Source organism: Blennius ocellaris, assembly GCF_963422515.1.
Source record: "Blennius ocellaris genome assembly, chromosome: 5".
Taxonomy (NCBI): Eukaryota; Metazoa; Chordata; class Actinopteri; order Blenniiformes; family Blenniidae; genus Blennius; species Blennius ocellaris.
Genome location: NC_137654.1, coordinates 18,462,024 through 18,481,073, shown reverse-complemented (window position 1 = coordinate 18,481,073; position 19,050 = coordinate 18,462,024). Strand labels below are relative to the sequence as shown.

At 43.1% G+C, this 19,050-nt stretch overlaps 1 protein-coding gene across 1 annotated transcript in view; it reads left to right on the top strand.

Moving 5' to 3' along the window:
- pex14 (peroxisomal biogenesis factor 14) overlaps window positions 1-13,304 on the top strand; it is a 46,459-nt gene extending 33,155 nt beyond the window's left edge. Inside the window, exons 7-9 of the mRNA XM_080497311.1 lie at window positions 3,304-3,401; window positions 8,814-8,905; window positions 11,034-13,304. Of these exons, the coding sequence (XP_080353437.1) occupies window positions 3,304-3,401; window positions 8,814-8,905; window positions 11,034-11,514 (671 nt within the window). The 3' untranslated portion in view covers window positions 11,515-13,304. The remainder of the gene's footprint in view (window positions 1-3,303; window positions 3,402-8,813; window positions 8,906-11,033) is intronic.
- Window positions 13,305-19,050: the final 5,746 nt, after the last annotated feature.

The window sequence follows — 19,050 nt, the reverse complement described above, 5'->3', positions numbered from 1 at the left end:
AGAGAGCGAGGGAGATGCTTTCCGAGCTCTTCGTCAGTATAATTAAAAATCCAGGGAGGCGTAAATGAGAGAAGCACTCTGAGAAACTTTGGTCTCGTTAGCGAAAGTGTTGAACTTGGTGTGTGTTTTCACCTGAAAGGTACCAGCACTAAAAAAAAAAACCTGGCTCAAATATGAGTTTTATTATTACTGAGAATCATTTTACCAGTAGTTAATGTTTATATGTTTTCTGAGATACACAAGCATTGTTTAAGTTAAATATAATAAGCAGATTAAAGACAAAAGGTACCGGCACATTTATACAATGAAAACATTTCAAACAAATATTACAAGCTTGTACAGAATTCACATAATCGATTGCCTTTATATTTTATGTATTTTAATCAAGTTGATTCCTTTTCTAAGTTTTAATACGTTTCTGACTTTGTAATACATTAAGCTTCCTGCAGAAGTATTTAATTTCTCAAATGAATGACAGAAAAGTATTTGCCTTTCTTTTTTTTCTTTTCCAACCCGCCACCGCGTCAACCTGTGTTTTCCAGGATCTCTGGGAAAGCTGTGTAAACTCGTAGCGGACTTGTGTTTAGCTAAAGAGGAACAAAGTGGAGCCAAACTTGTGTCATAAATTTGATCTCATCAGTTAAATGCAGGCATCCTTTGTTTGATTGTCCCTCCGTCTACGAAGTAAAACAAATTGAGAAGTTGAGTTTACGGCTCCTGTCACGGATCCGCGCAGAGCGGATGAAAATATGGCTGTTATCATTTTATCCAGTCACACCCATGCTATTGTTTTCTGGCAGGCTTCGGGTTAGAAGAGGGCAGCAGTTGCGTGTGATCACATGCGAGGTGTGCCGCCCTGAATCTGATTAACAAATATGTGCTCTTTTATGGTCATTTTCGCCCAACTATGCAAACACGTTTCCTCTGGCTCTTTCACTGCCCATTCTTGTTCTACTTATTACTTTTTGGAGGTTTGCCAACGTGCAAATCCTGTTTTGTTTGTCAGCAAAGGCAGAATTTCACAGTAAGCATCCTCTGGCGTTTTTCAAACAGTAGGTGAGACTTCCGTAGTGGAAAAGAAAAAAAACAAAAAAAACACGGGTCTTTTCTTCAGCCAATGTGGGGAACTAATTTGCTATGACTGCAGTAGCCAAGCTGCTATTGTAGTTAATGACTGTTGTAGTTAACAGTTGGGGAGAGGGGTTGCAATTACACTGAGAGTTTTCTCCCCTTTTGCTTTCCCTTTGTCTTTTTCTCCCTCTCTCTCCCCCTTCTCTCTCTCTCTCTCTCTCCCTCTCTCTCTGCTGCACTGAGTAATAGCGACCGACTGCCTCACCGCTGCCAATTGCTTGAACCCCCTTTTGTTAAAGTTCATGTATTTCTCTAGTGCCAGGCGCAATGAGGTGATGTATCCTTTTGAATGGGGACTACATTAGTCTCTCTCGCCAGCCCCAGCTCAAGAGTAAGGGCCTTGACTCCCATTATGATTTGCCTACAACTTCACACAGACAATTAATGAATGGATCTTGGATCTACTTCAGCGTGCCCAGGCTGTAATGGAATTGTGCGGCTGTTTGGGCGCTCTTTGTTGGTGGGAGCCATATTGGTGACCAGCTGGCCATTAAAGACAGGGACAGGCCTGGACATATGTAGTGTACATTATATCGAGGTATTTACTGAATAATTTACTGAATACACAATGTGCGCCCTCCTCACAGCAGCTGCAAGACTCGCACATCATCTTGTCTCTGATTCTCTCTCTCTCACTCTCACTCTCTCTCTCTCTCTTTCTCTCATATACACACACACTCACACACAGTTCAGCTACAGCTTCTTCCGATTCAAGCCCGGCCAAAGTCATTGACTTTATTATTATTCTTGGCTTCATATCTGTGATAACTGAGAGTGAAGAGTTATGCATTTTTGTCAAGTGTCTGAGCAGTACAAAGGACTCAACTTTGTGGAGGGACATGAAAAGAGCTGGGCTGTGGACAGTTTGGCTGAAGTGGCTGAAAAAGTGGTGCCAATGGTAATTCGGGAGGCTGGCAGTGTGACCCACACATCTGGAGAAGCCGTTTTGTGGCGAGATGGAATCAACGACTAATAGGGCAGCTCTTGGTTTTGGAGCATTTAGAGCACACACCCTGTCATAGTAACACCTTTTTAAGCATGGATAGCCACAGTATTTTACTTTTATTGCCTTCTCAACTCAGGTTTTTCAGCCCTGGGATCTGAAAGCGAGTAGCAAACTGAAATTGTTTGCACATTTGACCAACAATCCTGCTCAAACTCATTTTTCTGTCGGATTCAACATGCATGAAAAGATCAAACGTTTCTGCACCCCACCTATATTGATACAACTCCACCCATTTAAACACAGGTGCCACTGCAAGATATTAACGTCTTTGAAAGATCAAATATTTTGTCTGTGTTGGTTTTTTCAAAAGAAACACAGCTCCCAGCCGGGCTCTGTCTTTTGTCCGGGCCTGGGTTAATGTGAGAGGAGGGTTCTTTACATCCCGTCCAGCCGGCTGCAGCTCAGGCTTTTAACCACTGGCCTGACAACCTCAGCAGCAGACCACCACAATATCTGTTGATGTTAATCCTATTAGGCTTGATTTAACACTTTACACGCCCATGATTTATATGAATGTTTATTGGTTTTCTGTAATATAATCAGCTCGGGGAAACTTAATGCATTGTTTGGTAATACACGCGTGACTGGAAGCAGGGGGCAACAAACTGTGCCCGGTGTTATTTGAAATCATACACCTTCGTCCAACACCAACACTTGAACTAATTCAATCTTCAAAGTCAATGGAAAAAGAACAATATTTATTAGGATTAGGGGGGACATTTTGTCTGGCAGCCTCCTCCCAAATGAGAGCCTTGTTTTTTCCTTTGTTGATCGTTTGAGGATTTAAGATGCATTAGAAGGCAGTGTCTGGGTGGATAATGGAAGGTTAGAGACTGTTATTTGATTTAAGTTCAGACACTAGAGATTAATACCTCCATCCTATGTGCCGTGCTCCCCCCCCCCCCCCCCCCCCCCCACCTTCTACCCCCGATGCCTCGGACCAAAAAGCCACGACTAAAGTTACCGGGTATTAGCTTTGATTACAATTCTTAGAGGACGGCTTTGATCAGCGACACAAGTTGAGTTCTGTCGTCGTCTCTGGTGAGAAACTGTTTCAGATCGGGAGCTTCAAAATAACCCCCATCGTGCAATTTCACTCCTTTTTCTTCTTTATGAATTTACTGTCTGTGTTTCTGCTTGGGGTTTTTTTTTTTCTTTTCCCACAGTCACCCAGCTGCAGCAGACCCTGGCATCTGTTCAGGAGCTTCTGATCCAGCAGCAGCAGAAAATCCAGGCGCTCACACAGGAGCTAACTTCAGCAGAGGTAACCGCCACCCCGCCAGCGGCCATCCAGAATGTACAAGATCATTGTTTCTACTCATTGAGAGTTCTGAGTTATTTTACATTTGCTCCGCTTTATGGTCTCACTCGTCTTACTGGTCAGTTTTCGTTGAGGTTGAGGATTGTCTCAACTTTCCCATTGTCCCAACAATTTCTTTCCTTTTATCATTTCAGTAAGTGACGTATTTGTGGTAGATGTGAAGCTTTCAACCTTTTGAGAGTTACACATTGCAACTTTAAGGTCCGATATTGTTTGATTGATGTTTTTCAGGAACGCTTGACAGGCTGTAACTTTGGAATTACTGAAGAGCTCGGTAAACGTGAAGTTGCGGGTTGAAAACATCTGATTGATGAGGACTGAAAAGAGGTTTCTGGAGGCCTCTGTGTACTAAAATCTTAAGCTATGCTGGAGTCGTAACTACCTAAGACAGACAGCCTTATTATACTGTATATCATCAGAACACAAGCTACAAAAAAGCATGGTGCATCTCATCATAGGACCATAATCCTTAGCCGTATCGTATCCCTTCGCCTTGATTTTTATAGACAGTGTCCATAATCTACTCAGAATTGTAAGTGTTTAGATGAATCCGACTGAGCCATTGTTCTTAAAACTTATGTGCTGGGATGAAATGTTGCTTGCTTTTTACAACACCGCCCATAAATCGCTTTATGATCTCCAGGCTCTAAAAATTGCCTTGGAAGAGACGATCTTAGACAATGTTTTATGTCCACAGCTTGTTAAGCACATGGGTGTGTAACTGCAGCATCTGGATACTGCAGGAAAACATATGCGGACACATCTGCCTGGGCACAAACGAGGAAGAAAAATACAGATTTTTTTCCCCGGACGAGCTTTATCAAAGGCTGACGGCTCATAGCTCATTTTCTGCCTCTTCCGGTTGCGAGCGTCCCGTTTTCTCCGTGTGTGGGATAAAAAACAGTGCAGGCCCGAGTCAGCGTGTGTGAACATACAGTACGCACTGGATCAATTAAACATTTTTTTTTTTCTCACAGCAAAGACAGGAGGTCCAATTTAAACAATGAGTTCCCCCCCCCCCCAGCCTAAAGGGATGTTATTTCTTTTCACTCGTCATCCCTAAATCACAGATTGAATTAAAAAGTGTCTACTTCATTTGCTATGAGTGCCTTGTTGGACAGCAGTAGTGTATAAAAAGTATATTTCCCATCAAAACACCCATTAAACAAATCATAAACTCTGCTTTATAGTTATAGCGTTGATCTTAAATTTTCTCTGCGAGTCGACACCGGGCCCTCTGTTGTCTCCGGCCATGGGGGAAATTGGGAAATTGTTTTCAGGTCTCGGGTATTTGATGAGAAACACATGTTTGAGCTGGGGAGCTACTTATCATTCACCGTTTGCGGCTTTCAGGGTTTGCTTCACCACGCTGCTCAAAGTGCGCCACGCTTAGCAATTATACCTCTCAACACGGAAATGTGCCTTTAACCCAAAACATATGGAGACTTCTGTTTCCTCAGCTGCTAAGTAAACATTTCTCCTAGTTTGAAACCGCTCAACTGCTGCGCGCGTCTGTCCCCAAACTGGGGACGTCATCATGGAAGCCAGTTGAGACGGACTGACTCATGTCCACACATTTCCAGACGGCAGAGATTTTCTCTTCTTTTGACTGTGGTATAGTTATACTGATTGCGTAAAGATGTGCTCGTGTGCTCTTCCAGTGGTGTTAATGATAGATTTGCCCCAGGATGATTCATCCCTGATGTTAAACAGCCAAGTGTATTTCTGCTCCATTATCATTACAAATCTGCCTGTTAACTGTGTTTGCCCCGCTGTCTCAACTCACTGATCGTTCTCTTTATTAGTGGATACTACATTGAAGATTAGAGACCGCCTCCTTGCTTGTGTGAGACGAACTGCCAGTGGGAAAGTGCATAAATAGAGTGAAATCAATTGCACTGTAGCAGTGTTTCCACTCAAAAACACTCCTCTGGGGACTTCCTTTTGAAACTAATTCCATCATAAATATACATGTGTTACACGAAAACACACTGTCTGCCGGCGGAATAACTGTGAATTAATTTGCCTTCAGACACTCTTAAACAAGGCTTGTTAAAGATCTTATCTTGTTGCTAATGGTCCACAAGCATTTATCTTCATTTAGCCAGATGCGCTGCCGTCCTTGGGTGCTGCGAGAGTTGATGGTCTTTTTTTTTCCCTTCCTCTTCCTTCGCTTGTAATATATATATATATATATATATATTACATTTTTTCCCTTTTTTTTTTCTGAAGCACTTAGTTAACCAGCAGAAATAGGCCGACCTCTATCACACCCAGGCACCCGCCTGAGACATATTAGTTACAAGGCTTTTGAACCAGTTAAGGGAAATCTTTACTGTGACCAGCGTTTACTTCGTGAAAGCACACAGGGAGGCAGCTCAGTGTGGGTGGATGATTTGATAGGTATAGCTCCTCTCTTGATTGGTTCACTGTGTGCTGTTTTTGCTTTTGCTGTTTGGTTTGTTTGTTTGCTCGTACATAAAGCTTTCTACGATGTGCAGTGCCAAGTGGAGACTTATATCCCCCCCCCTCTTCAGGCCACACAGATCCTTCAGAGCCCTGCACCTGTACACTAAGATGTGGAGTATACAACAAACATCAGAAATAAGATAGGAGATAACCACATTCAGAACTCTGAATCTGGATTTTTTTTATTTATTTTTTAAATTCCATATCATTTTTTTTCCACCAGAAAACTTTTGGATGTGAGATATTTGCTGTCTGAAAAGCTACATTTATATGACAGATCAGGAAGTTTGTACAAATAAGGGAAACAAGTAACTATAATAACTGAGTTTTGTTATCGTTAAGGAGTGCACTGAAAGGACAAACACGTGTTTACAAATATGCAGAATTTTAAGTTATATAAAATAAACTTGAGATAATGGTGCTTCAATTAGCCTTTAGAGTGACTTCATTTTGTACCTGAGCCTATGTCCACAATATTTATTTATTTTTAATCCTGTAAAACAACAGATCCATACTCATGTTTATTTATCATGGTGTGTAGCAACAGAGAGTCGCTCCAAACTATTGCCTAGCTTTTAAATAGGACATTAACACAGGGAAACACATGCATGTATTTACGTAGGTGTAAACATCTACAGGGAAAAGGAGTCTAACTAGCGACATTGTCGCGAGGACTTGTATCTTGAAATCCTCTTAAAAGGCCCTCATCTACTAATCATAGGTGGTGAATAACTGCAGAGGTTAAATGTTTGGATCAGCGTTTTGTTGAAACATCCCGACTTACACACCGCACGCTCTATTGGACACATGTCAGCACTTCAGGTGGGGCTTTTAAAGTTGACGCACTTCAATTCTCTGCCGTTACTGATACCCCCACCACTCAGCCGCCACCCAAGCACCTAGTGCACTTAACACACCATTCTGTGTGTGTGTGTGTGTGTGTGTGTGTGTGTGTGTGTGTGTGTGTGTGTGTGTGTGTGTGTGTGTGTGTGTGTGTGTGTGTGTGTGTGTGTGTGTGTGTGTGTGTGTGTGTGTGTGTGTGTGTGTGTGTGTGTGTGTGTGTGTGTGTGTGTGTGTGTGTGTGTACGTGTACGTGTACGTACACACTGACATAATGTATCTCTGAGCTGAAATTCAGCTCTGGCCCAACATTTAATTAGGTTTCTTCAGACTTAATAAGACATATGTCAGAGTTAGTGTTGTGTGACAAGCCTTGATGTGAGATATTATATGGGGCTGCTTTGTAGATAATGCATATTATGTATGTAGCTCGTGGTTAACAAGTCTGCACCAAAAGCCTTCTTTTCTTAGGCTGTGTCCTATAATTGTAGAGAAATGATCACATTTCACTTATTTGGAGAAATCAGCCTCTTTCTTAAGCTCATTCGGTGTCTCGGAAATCTTTTAGCGCAGCCTATGCAGCAATTAATTTTTTTCCCAGCATAAACTGAGAGAGAAGCAGGATCCAGCCTTATTATACGGGTGCCTTGGGGAGGCGAAGGATTAAGATGGTTCTAATGAGGTGACGGCTGTAATAAGAGTGTCTTCAGCAGGCCTCCAATGCAGCACCTCTAAAACCAGGCTCCCTTATCAACGGGGTTTAGGAACCGATAAGAGGCCAAAAAAGCCTCCTTACCCCCTCGCCTCCTCTTTCTGCCTCCCTTCACTTCTCCGCCGCTGCCTCCCACTACATCCACCGTAAATGAGTCTGATCCCTTTCAGATGTGATTCAATTAATTTCTCTTAGATTTAATTACAAGCGAAAGAGTCCAAGTTATCCCTCTCCCCTCGATAGGGGGTCTGCGCTTCCTAACAAGCTTCCCCTGGTGAGTCAGGAGAGTGTTAATTACAGTTTTTACTTTTCTTTTATCCCACTTTTCCCCTTGTCTGCTCCTTCTACTCCCCCTGGTCTCGTCAAAGTCTGTCCAATCTCACATAGGTTTGTGCTTTTTATTGGATGATGGACTAAAAACAAAGACCAGCCCTCGACTTCACTGTTTCCTAAACATTTTATTGTCAGAGCCAGAGCTTGTCTATTCTGAAATGGCAGCCATACGATTGGTTTGGATGTTTCGCACTCTTTTTAAACACTTATCTGGCAGACAACCATTTTGATGTCTACGAGATAGGCATTCAAGTTCTTCCGCATATTTTACCCTGATTGTCATTAGCTGAGAAAATATTCCAGCAGTGACTTATTCTCAGTATATCGTTGTTGTTGTTTTGTCTCTGCCTTTAGTGAAACCCATCGTATTTTAATCTCCCGTGACGAAAGTCCAACCCTTAAAAAGTGCCACACAGACAGATTTTCAGCAGCAATTTGCCATTCAAATGCTTTTCCGTTGAACCCTGTAGCATTTCACTGTGTGTGATAACACGTGCCTTTGATAAAAGACCAAAAGAACAAAACAAACTGCTAAGCTTTGGTCTGCCTTCATGAATGTGGCCATTGTCCAATATAGTCATTATCCAAAACACTGCACCCTGGCCTAATCTTTTCTAGATGGTATGGAAAATTATGTAAAAACTGCATGATTCCCACTCACTGGATTTTCTGGCTGCATAAAGGTGGCTGCATTAAATTTGTTTGTCCTCCTTTCTGTCATCAATGATCGGCAGTTTTACGATTGTTCTGGTGAAGGATGTCCTGACAACACAAAAACATGTGGTTTTTAATATTTGCATTTGCCACATTTGTTTACCCAGCCTCTCCCCTTTTTAAGCTTTTTAGAAAATAATAATAATTCTTCTATCATTTTATTAAGAGGATCTGTTGAAACACCTACAGTAAACTGACTTTGTGCTGCAACCCAGCATGTGACCTCAGAACCGTGTGTGTGTGTGTGTGCACGTTCTCTCTATCTCGCTTTGTGTTTTTTCCGACAGGCATCATCCTCAACCAACCGCATCCTGGACAACCAGACAGTGGCGGAGCTGAAGGCTGAGATCGCCTCTTTGAAGGGCTTACTGCTCAGCAGGTAACAAAGTCATCCAGACCCCTGACACATGAAACAGTCTGTGTGCGTGTGGGTGTGCGTCTCTGTGTGTGGAAAGCTTTAGGCCTTAGTGCTTTTGTACACTTTTGAGTTCCTCTGCGTCGTCCATTTTTATTCACTCTTTCAGTGTTAAACGAGTGCAAAGCCACATCAGCTTGAAAAAGCTAACAAGTATTGACCACGTTATATCATGCCAGATATTCAAATCCATTTCTGAAAGTTTATTCCCCTTCATTAAAGAAATTAGAAGAAGAAGAAAGAAAAAAAAAAACCCACACACCCCAGTTACATCACGGTTAAACTCCTTAAGCAGTAAGATGTTGCACCATAGAAAATGTCATGAAATTCTGTAATTTCCCTCGGGCATTTATGAAGTATTTCTATTCTATTCTAAAATAAACACAGACACAGCTTTCAATAAAGTGTTAGCAGCAGAACCACAGAAAGTTGCCCTGAACTGAAGGTGAGATTGCGCTTTTCTTTTTGTTTTCGGTCCATGACTTAGGCCGGAGGTTTTTCACAATATGGGAAAATGATTGCACCTTCTAAACTCCCAGGAGCCACATGTGTTGTCTCACACCAGGTATTTTGGGTTAAATGGCAAATGTCTAAATGCTGTTCACGTCATAGATATCATAGCTTGTCGCTGTTTGGAAAGCATACGTCTTTTCCTGGTCGTAAGTTAGTAAGTTGACCTTCAGTCAGAGCCTGTATGAGTTTAAAGAGAGATGATCAAGTACAGAACTGTCCCGATGCAATCATCTCTGCTCTCTGTTACACTCACCACACTGCCCTGAAAAGTTTGAATAAATGAAACAAAAGACACGTAATGTCCCATTGCTCTTGCAAATTGCTCACTTGATTGCACCATTTCTTTCTTTCTCACAACATGCCAATTAGCATACATCAACTGGTTGTCTGTGTTGTAATGCTTTTTATATGCTGTATATAGAATAACCACGCACACGTGCGCACACACACACACACACACATGCACGCACGCACGCACGCACACAGTATGGTTACTCCAGTTCAACTCCACCAGTTCAAATTAAAAGAGAAATCGGTAACGTGAGATGAGAAACGTGTGTTCTTAAAAATAAAATGTGGTTGTAGCTCCACTGTCTGAGGCACTTTGTGTTGCTATTGTGCTAAGGTCTCACTAGACACCGCCAGATATCTCCTCATTTTTACCAGCTTTGTTCTTCAATCTTGTCAGGCACAGCCCGGCTCAGCCGTGCCCATTAGCATGCATGATTATGTATCAGTGTCTATAATGAATCCTGCAGTAAGATTGTACATCAGAAAACCAGCAAGGACTAAAATTGCTTCAGAACTGTCTCGTTGAGCATGTTTTGTTCACCTCATACATTCTAATCAGCAATAATCCCCTTTGTCATTTGCTTTCTTGACTTGATTCTGATTCTCACAATGGGTTTCCAGGCAAAGGCTTGAATCACAGAATAAAAAGCTGCATGTCACCATCTGTCTCCAAACTCGATCCTGTCCTGTTCAAATGATCCGAATCATCTCCACACGGGTTTTTTTTCCCCTCCCTTCTAAACACCAATAAGTACTGAAACTATTCAACGTTGTCTTTTTGATCTTAAAAGCTGCAGTGGGTGTAATTAAAAAATCTTCAAGCAGTTTCACCAGGTGTGTTGAACATCTGGCTGTTTGGGGGAGAAAAGCTATTTTCTCTGCTGCAATTACCAGAATTAAATCATGTGCCGGATGCGCTGCTGTACGTGAACATGTAAACCAGTGTCGACTGTTTTACCAATATCGGATTTTTTTTTAATGACAGTATGAACAGCACAAACCACTTTTTTTTTTTTTTTTAATCACATTGAGTTCCCTGGATGCATATCTGATGGGTTTATTTTTCCTTTTTCGAGTCTGGAGGACGTAGAACATCAAATACACTACCAGTCAAAAGCGTGGGCACATCTTGTCAATGTTTTTTTTCTTTCATTTCATGGTTGTCTGCATAGGTTTCTGGTTGTATATCCACGTATATTTGGTCTCATTGCGAGGAAAAGTAATTTAAAGGATTTTTTTTTAAACGCTTAGTTTGATTCCATTCTCTTATCTGCCACCTCCCCTACAGGAAGCAGTTCCCCTCTACTCCCGCCATACCCAAGATCCCCTCGTGGCAGATTCCCCTGACGCCGCCGCCAACATCCGGCTCGCCCGGCGTGAACCACACCAACAGCAGCAGCGACATCTCCCCTCTCAGCCACGAGTCTGGCAACTCCTCCCCCATCAAAGATTCACTCCACAGCTCCCAAGATGCACTGGGAGGGCCTGATGGAGCTCACGTTCTCAATGGAGACATCAGCACAAAGCTGCCTCCAGACCAGGTGCGCATGGAGGTGCAGGGGGAGGAGGAGAAGAAGGAGGATGAGGATGAGGATGATGTCAACCATGTAGAGGAAGAAGAGGAGGAGGAGGAGGAGGAGGAGGAGGGGGGGGAGGGGGGTCTAAGCATTCAGACAGAAGATCGGCGAGGTGGCGACGGGCAGATTAACGAACAGGTGGACAAACTGAGGCGGCCTGAAGGTGCCAGCAACGAGAGCGAGGTCGACTAGACCGCCGCAGGAAGCACTGAAACACCTTCCGAGCCGCCCCGCCCCGTCTCTGCCGACGCCACGTTTCTCTCTGCTCACGCTCTCCGCGTTTTCTTCCACGATTCATCCGTTTTCCTCGCGTCTGTAACCCGTCACTGTTTATCGTCATTCTGCCCGTAGAGACCGAGGAGCAGGTGGGGGGGGGGGTTCGGAAGAAGATGCGAAAGTGACAAATATTGGAGTGCGTAGTGATAACACGGATTACCACGATTTACTTTCCATCTCGCGAAACTGAATTGAGTTCACCGCGAGCCAGGCGTCATGCCATTTCTTTGAGAGGAGAAAAATGAGGAGCAATAGTGTGATCAGACTGCCCGCGTGCAGCTCCGACCGTGTGACTTACTGCTTTTAATTTCCACGATTTAATCAGATAATTCACAGCTTTGCCTTAGTGTCCTTGTAATTGTACCGCGGCTCTCGTGCCGACCAAAGAGGCAGCAGCTGCACAACAATGTCTCTGCTGTAAAGTGCAGCTCTGGGTCAGGAATCATATGTTGGTACTTGAATCTCAAAGTTACTGTGAGCTTCAGGTGGAGCGTAAGCAGAGTTTGTCTCCCTGTTGACGGCAATAGGAGAGGACAAGCTCTTCCAGGGCCGGAGCTTTTAGCCTCTTTTATGTGTCCTTTCGCATTGCTGTCAGTCTGTCAATAATTCACAAGGCCAGCAGGGTGGCATTTGGGTGAAATAAAAGCCCTGAAATTTGAGATTAGAATGTGATGACGGGCTTTGTTCCACGCCGGTGTCAGAGTGCTCATACGCTCAAAGGAGGGGAAGATAAATGCTTTTTTTCCCCCGCTTTCCTTTTTCACCCAGGGCTTGAATTGTGCATCTCTCTCTCGCTCTCTCGCGCGCTCGTGTGTGTGTGTGTGTGTGTGTGTGTGTGTGTGTGTGTGTGTGTGTGTGTGTGTGTGTGTGTGTGTGTGTGTGTGTGTGTGTGTGTGTGTGTGTGTGTGTGTGTGTGTGTGTGTGTGTGTGTGTGTGTGTGTCAGGCAGGGGGAGAAAAAAAAATAAAACCCAGACTGTCTGCTGAGCTGTATCTGTGTCTCCAGCAGGGCAGCTGATTTGGTTTGTGAAGTATGTTAATAATCAAATGATCAACAAATAACAGATGTATTAGTTCATGCAGCTTGAAATGTCAAGGAGGCTAAAAGCGGAAATCTAATACAGAAAGCCCAGTTGCATTGTATCATTTTCTGTGACAAACCCTCTGGTCCAAATTATGTAGGGCTTCCTACAGTGAGTAATCTTTACAGAAAACGGCGCCAATATTTTGTAATTAAGCTGCGGTAAGGCGACGAGCGCTGCCACACGTGGAAGTTGCAGAACTTGTATTGCTGGGTTTTTGTTCTCTCTCCATGTGGAGGTGGATGGAGGGTAAGTAAAAAAAAAAAAAAAAGAAGAAGAAAAGAAAAGCCCCGTGATTGAAAAGGAAAGTAATAAATGAATACTTGACTTATTGAATTACTCACTCAGTGTGTGGCTGACAAGAGGAGTCCATGAGAGAGAAGAAGGAATTTCAGCTGTGGTGCCATTTCTTCTTCCATCAGAGGACAAAAGAGGAAAAGCTGGAGCGTTTGAATTGTTTGAGATCAGGTGAAAGTGCTGAGCGATACTGTAAAGTCTTTTTTTTTTTTTTTTTTTCTTTTGTGGATGTGATCTCTCATTAAATAAGGACTGAATCAATGTGTCAATACCTCTGTAGTTTAACTGACTGGTCCTCTGTAACCTGCTCAGCACTGTGTCCAAGTATCAGCCCGACCTGTAATAAACCTGGTTCAGCTACAGAAAAAGCTTTATGTTTGTTTGAAAGCATTCCGACATGAAACACACTCAACTCTTATTTAATGTGAACATTTATTACATATGCGACACAGAACGAGTCTTGATTTTCAGATATATTTGATCAATCTTTTTCAAAATTTTTATTGTTAGTTTTTGTTTTCAGGTGAATTTTTCTGTTGGCTTCTAAAGAGTTAGGTGATGATATTGCATGCTTCCTGAACAGGGTGCCCAATAGATCCTCTTTTTTTTCTTGTAATAAATTAATAATGTCCAGTTTTCATGTTTTTTTTTGTTTTTTTTATAAAGCATGTATTTGAATTGACAAGCGAGTACTTTGCAGGCTTTGCTGCATTTGAGGCAAGTTGAGTAAACCGTGAGTATCATTTCAAGTATTGCGAGGCCAAGCCGAGTGTACTTTTTTTGGGAACAAAATACTCTCCCTGTCATGCTGAATGCCGCAGAAAGTATGCAGCCTTGGGAAGCAACGAGCTGTAATTCTACAGTCCACTTGAGATCAGTTGGACACCACTGATACAAAGTATACAGAAGTTTCATAGTTTATAGAACAAAAATAACTTTAGTATGTTCAAGACCAAAAACTAGCATTTCATTATCTTTTAACTTTTTTTTTTTTTTTTTATTGCTTTTGAAAGCTTGACTTTGAATCATTTTAGCTGAAGGACTCGTATTTATCCGGGTGGTCCCCGGAGGCTTGTTTTTTTTTAAATATATGTATATTATTTGTTTTCTCCCTCAACCTGCTGTTATAACCAGCTAAATCCAGATAGCGATTAGAATCATGCAGTCTTTCTACATTATGCCACGTCATGAATCACCCTTTACTGGGTATTCTGAAAGCATGACGGGGCCGGGACTTTCAGCCATACTTCAGCTTTCCCTCCAGAAATGAGTAAGTGGCATGGTTTTACATTACCTGGGTGAAGGTTTGTTTATTTCTGTAGGTGGATTCTTATCATCAGTCTTAGTTTCTGCGGTGGGAGCAACGCTTTCTAAACTTGTTTCTTATACGACTTCAAGCACAGTGCAGAAATCCATCACAAATGTAGTTTATGATACTCTTCTGCAACTAATAGGTCCACAAAGTTCTTCAGGGGATGACTACAGTTTGACTAATTCTGTCTCATTTGCAGTTTTTCTTTTCTTCATTTGATGGATGAGCCTGCCACTGACGAATGATTAAATATAATTGTAGTGATTGACCTCAGCAGGCCTAATTTTGGCATTTATACTCATTTAAACACCAACAATAAAGCTGTTGTAAAATTGGGTAGACCTCAGCAACTTTTTGAGGTGGCAAATATCATCACGGCTTGGCTTGTCAGGCTCATCTTTACATCAGCAGACAGACTAAGCTGTTGTCATTTCCGGCTAAGCCGTTCTTTTCTGTTCGAAAGCTGCACATACTTCAACATTAAGCCCCGAGGGAAAATAAACTGCAGTTCTGCCCTCGCAAGGTTTCCCTCACAAACCTCCAGGCAGTGGTTAGAACTCTTTCTCATATTCCTTATCAGTTTATGTTGCCTACATTTCCCATGATGCAAACCGAAAGGCAAAAGTTGAGTCAGTGATTTAAGTAGCGCAGCGTCACCTGGACCGACAAAAGTCTCCATGCACCTTATTTGTACTGACTGAGTCTTACCTGTTTTCAGAGCTACCCCTCAAACTTGGACACATTCTTGAAGAACTACTCTGATGCCATTTACATTGTAAGGTATGCATTGTCATTGACTTGTTATGCACGAAGGATGGGCTTGAGAAATTCTTGATCTTTGTAGAGGCGCCTCCAGTCATCTGTGTATTTAGTAACAAAAGCCTTCTCACAAAGTTTTAGAAATGACTCCATATCTCAGTTTCAGTCACCCACTCTAACATAATGTTGTGTTCACACTCATGTTTGCCATGCTTGTACAGTTCATTTGCACTTGAGTGAATGCCATCATCTCAAGTCAGTTGGGAACCAAACACGTAAATCCAAGCAGTGTGAAACGCAGGCCCCTTCCTTCAACACGGACCAGTCACAGGATGTGACGGTCGGACTCACCTTGCAGCTCCGCTTCTTTGTAGATGTTTCCTCTGTTTTCTCAGCTCTTTCAAACATTTTTAAGATGTTGGTGAATTTTCAGATGGCGAGGCACCACCAATCCCATATGCACTGTGTTCTTCCTGCTTGGAGCAGCATAACATACTGACGGCATTTCCAGTCTTCCCGACGGCTCCAGATTTATGAAGGGCTGGGGTCTTTGTGTGCAGAGTTTGCATGTTGTGTGTGAGTAGGGTTCCTCCCAGTCCAACGGCATGTTTTTTGAGGACAGCTTTGTTTCCCTGTTTTTGCCCATATTCAGCTTAATGTCCCCAATTGTGTGTCACATAAACAGATGTAGAAGATGGATAGGTGTTTAGTTATGCACCTTGTCTGGAAACACAGGCTGGATTTGTGGCACTCACAACATCCCAGATCAAAACACGCTCTTGTTTTCTTAATGTATATTTTACCATGACTGGCCCAAAAGATCCTGATCCTGGACAGTTCCAATATCACCGTGTCTTATCAAGCGCATGAATTTAATTTATCAAGGCCTAAATGATCAATAGCATTTCACATATTGATGAGGTGTATAAACTTCTCCGAGGTTCGATACCACATCCCTTTGTAATCCATTAACCTCTCCCCGGAGTTCAGGCCAACCTTAGATTTATAGGGACCTACTGTAATAAATCCACTTGTACATCATTTAGTGTCTTGGGGGATTTGCAGCACATTCCTGTCCAGAAAGCGCCGTCGATCTCACCCTCATATTCTAATCTACATTTTAACACTCGGCGCAGTTTGCATGCGCCTTCAGAAATCATGTGCCTCTTGAAATGCGTTTCCTGGTTGGAGTTTCCGTGTTCACCTATAACCAGCGTCTCTCAGGGTAGCAGTGCAGGGAGGGGATTGTTTGTCCAAAGCAACACCTTGGTTTTGACACCATTTAGCTCCCCGGTTGGGAGCCTTAACCTCATCAATCTTGTTGCTAAACGGAGAGCACTCAATAGGATGGTGTATCGACGCGCTCTGAACTCCATTGTTCACTGGAACTGAGCACTCAGCAGGTTAGAGGGTTGAGTGTCTCCTTGGATCAATGCAAGAGTTGTTAGCCCATAGCCGCCCACGACAGCAGCCAGAGGACCACAGTGGCTCTGTCCGCACCGTCTCTGCTCATTTGAAACTCCTCCCCGACAGCTTCAGCGTTCATCCACCTTTTGTCTTTCAATCAGAAAGATCGCCAGTCCAGTTCTTTAAGCAACAAGCTCCTCCTAAACATCCGCCTCCAAGGGGAAGCGTCCTGTGATTTGCATAGGAAAGGTCGCCGACTCTGCAGGAAGAGGAGACCTCAGGATGAAACGCACATCCTTCCTCTTCCCTGTGAGATAAGATGAACGCAGCAAGTATCTGGGAGCAATCTGATGTTAATTCTTGATGTGAGATCAGGCTTGTGGAAACACCACTGGCCGCATTACCCTTCTGGAAATATCCTCTGACTCCACGGGAATCCATGTTTCTACTGGAGTCACCGGCATCTGCTTTAAAGATCACCAATCCTACTTTGGAGATTCCACAGTTTACTGTCTTTTGCATTTCATAATGTTTTGGTTAGTTTTTATCCACATGGGCAAAGCAGAACATAAACAATCCAGTAGATTGACGTGAAATGTATGACTGGGGTTATTTGCTATGCTCAAGTCTTTGTTTGTCCATTAAGACTTCCACCTGATGCATTGGCACAAACCTTTGAGCAGCATACACGTAGTTTCCAGACGACATATCCTTGAGTGATGCCCTCACTTTTCTTGATAATTGTGTGACAATGATTCGGGCAGCTGCATCTTTAATAGAAGTCTCCATTTCTTGAATGGGTCGTGGTGAAAGTTTGTACGCACGTGCACGTTCCTCGGAGGAAGTATTTTTAACTTCGGTGACCTCCTGCTTTTTACATAATGCATCATTAAGTTAAAGTTATGAGGTGTTTGACAGTTTATTGTCTGAAATGATTTCTGCAGTAACAATACCTCATAGTCGTCAATCTCACATTGTTTGCACAACCTCGCAGAAAATGGTAAAACTGGCTGGTTGTTGAGGAGAGTTTTAATGATCCAGTGGTGCAGGGGGTGACGAGCACAGTTTTTACTGTGCAGCTCATGCTGAGTATATGGAAATATTATCGAATTCTTTGAGGTAAACGGTTTTACCTCATAACAGCGCAGCATAATTGCTTGAAAAGCAGTCAAATTATACAATCAAATAATGTAGACATTCAGCTTCATGCCTTCCTGACAAACATCGACACAGAAGAGTGAACACTGGTTTGGTAGTCTCACATTAAAATGAGAATATCCCCGGACCCTGGTACAAGTCCCATTGGGGGGTTTTTTCTATGTGGGTTGCTTGTTCTCCCTGTGCACACATGGGTTTCCCAGTGTCCTCCCACAGTTCTAAAACATGTATTTGAGGTTAACTGTTGAGGCCCTTATGAAAATGACAAACTTACATATCATTGTGCACAGTACACATCAGATAGGACAACAGAAACTTAAATAAATGAGCTGTTTTGCATATTTATCAAAGAGGACCCATGATGGCTTGGGTGTTCCATCCTTTGTATATGTCAATTCGTGCAAATTAGGCAGTATGTGCTTTAAAAACACTCTTGCCATTTGGAGTTTTGGTTGAGTTGAGTCTACATCATTGTTACTTAGTATTTAGCTCAGAGTGTGCCGGGCATCAGAGACCAGCTAGCATGGCTGAACTTTTACTGTCTTTATATTTTAAATATTAATGGTTTAATATTCCACATAGGCTCGCTATTTAATGGTTTTTCTGCGACTGATGCATTTCCTCTATAGTGCTTCAGCAGTGTAAAGTAAGGAAGCATGGGTCACCTCCAAAAGCTCTCTGCGGCTGTCTCTCTAAAAGCAGCTCACCAGCTCTGAGCAGCCGCTGAACACCGGCTCCTTCCTGGTGAAAATGAGAACATTTGACAAGCCAAGGTCACCAGGGGGCTTTGCCTGTATAAGGCTTCAATCGCAGGGCCCAGCAAACACTGCAAAGTCATAAAGCACTTTGTCATCACTCGCTATATAAACTCTCAACAATCAAGTGGGATCACATTCCCTCCCTCTCACCCTCCCGCGCTGTGTGGCCTGTGTCACTTGATTTTTCTCCTGGCACTGTTTCAAATCCAAATGGAGTACGTAGACACTGGAAAGGCTGTCATGTGCAAGGCTGCAGGGCCTCTTTTGAACCTGAAGGAAAGCTTTACTCACCTCACTGACAGGTAAAGGAAGGTACCGATAAGGAGCAATGAGGGAAAAGAGCAGCAGGCTGTTAAAAAAAAAAAAAAAAGGACAAGGAGGTGGGTCCTGGCTGGTAGTATTTATGAATGGTTCAATAATGAGCCATCAGCAGCTTGGTGGCCATGAGAACATGAGGGGAGACAAGAGGCTGAAAAAACAAATGCCCTTGTCCTGCACCGGTGGAGAGATTGGATTATCCAAGGGAAGGCCTGTCAGCCTGCTGAGGGACCGCGGCTGCGGGAGGCGCAGGGGCAACAGGTGCGCCGCTCGCCAGCATTTGTGCAAATTAGACTAATCACAAGGCCCGACTGTGGAACACCTGAAGCATGCTTGTGACCAAGCGGGCGGGAGAGAGAGGGG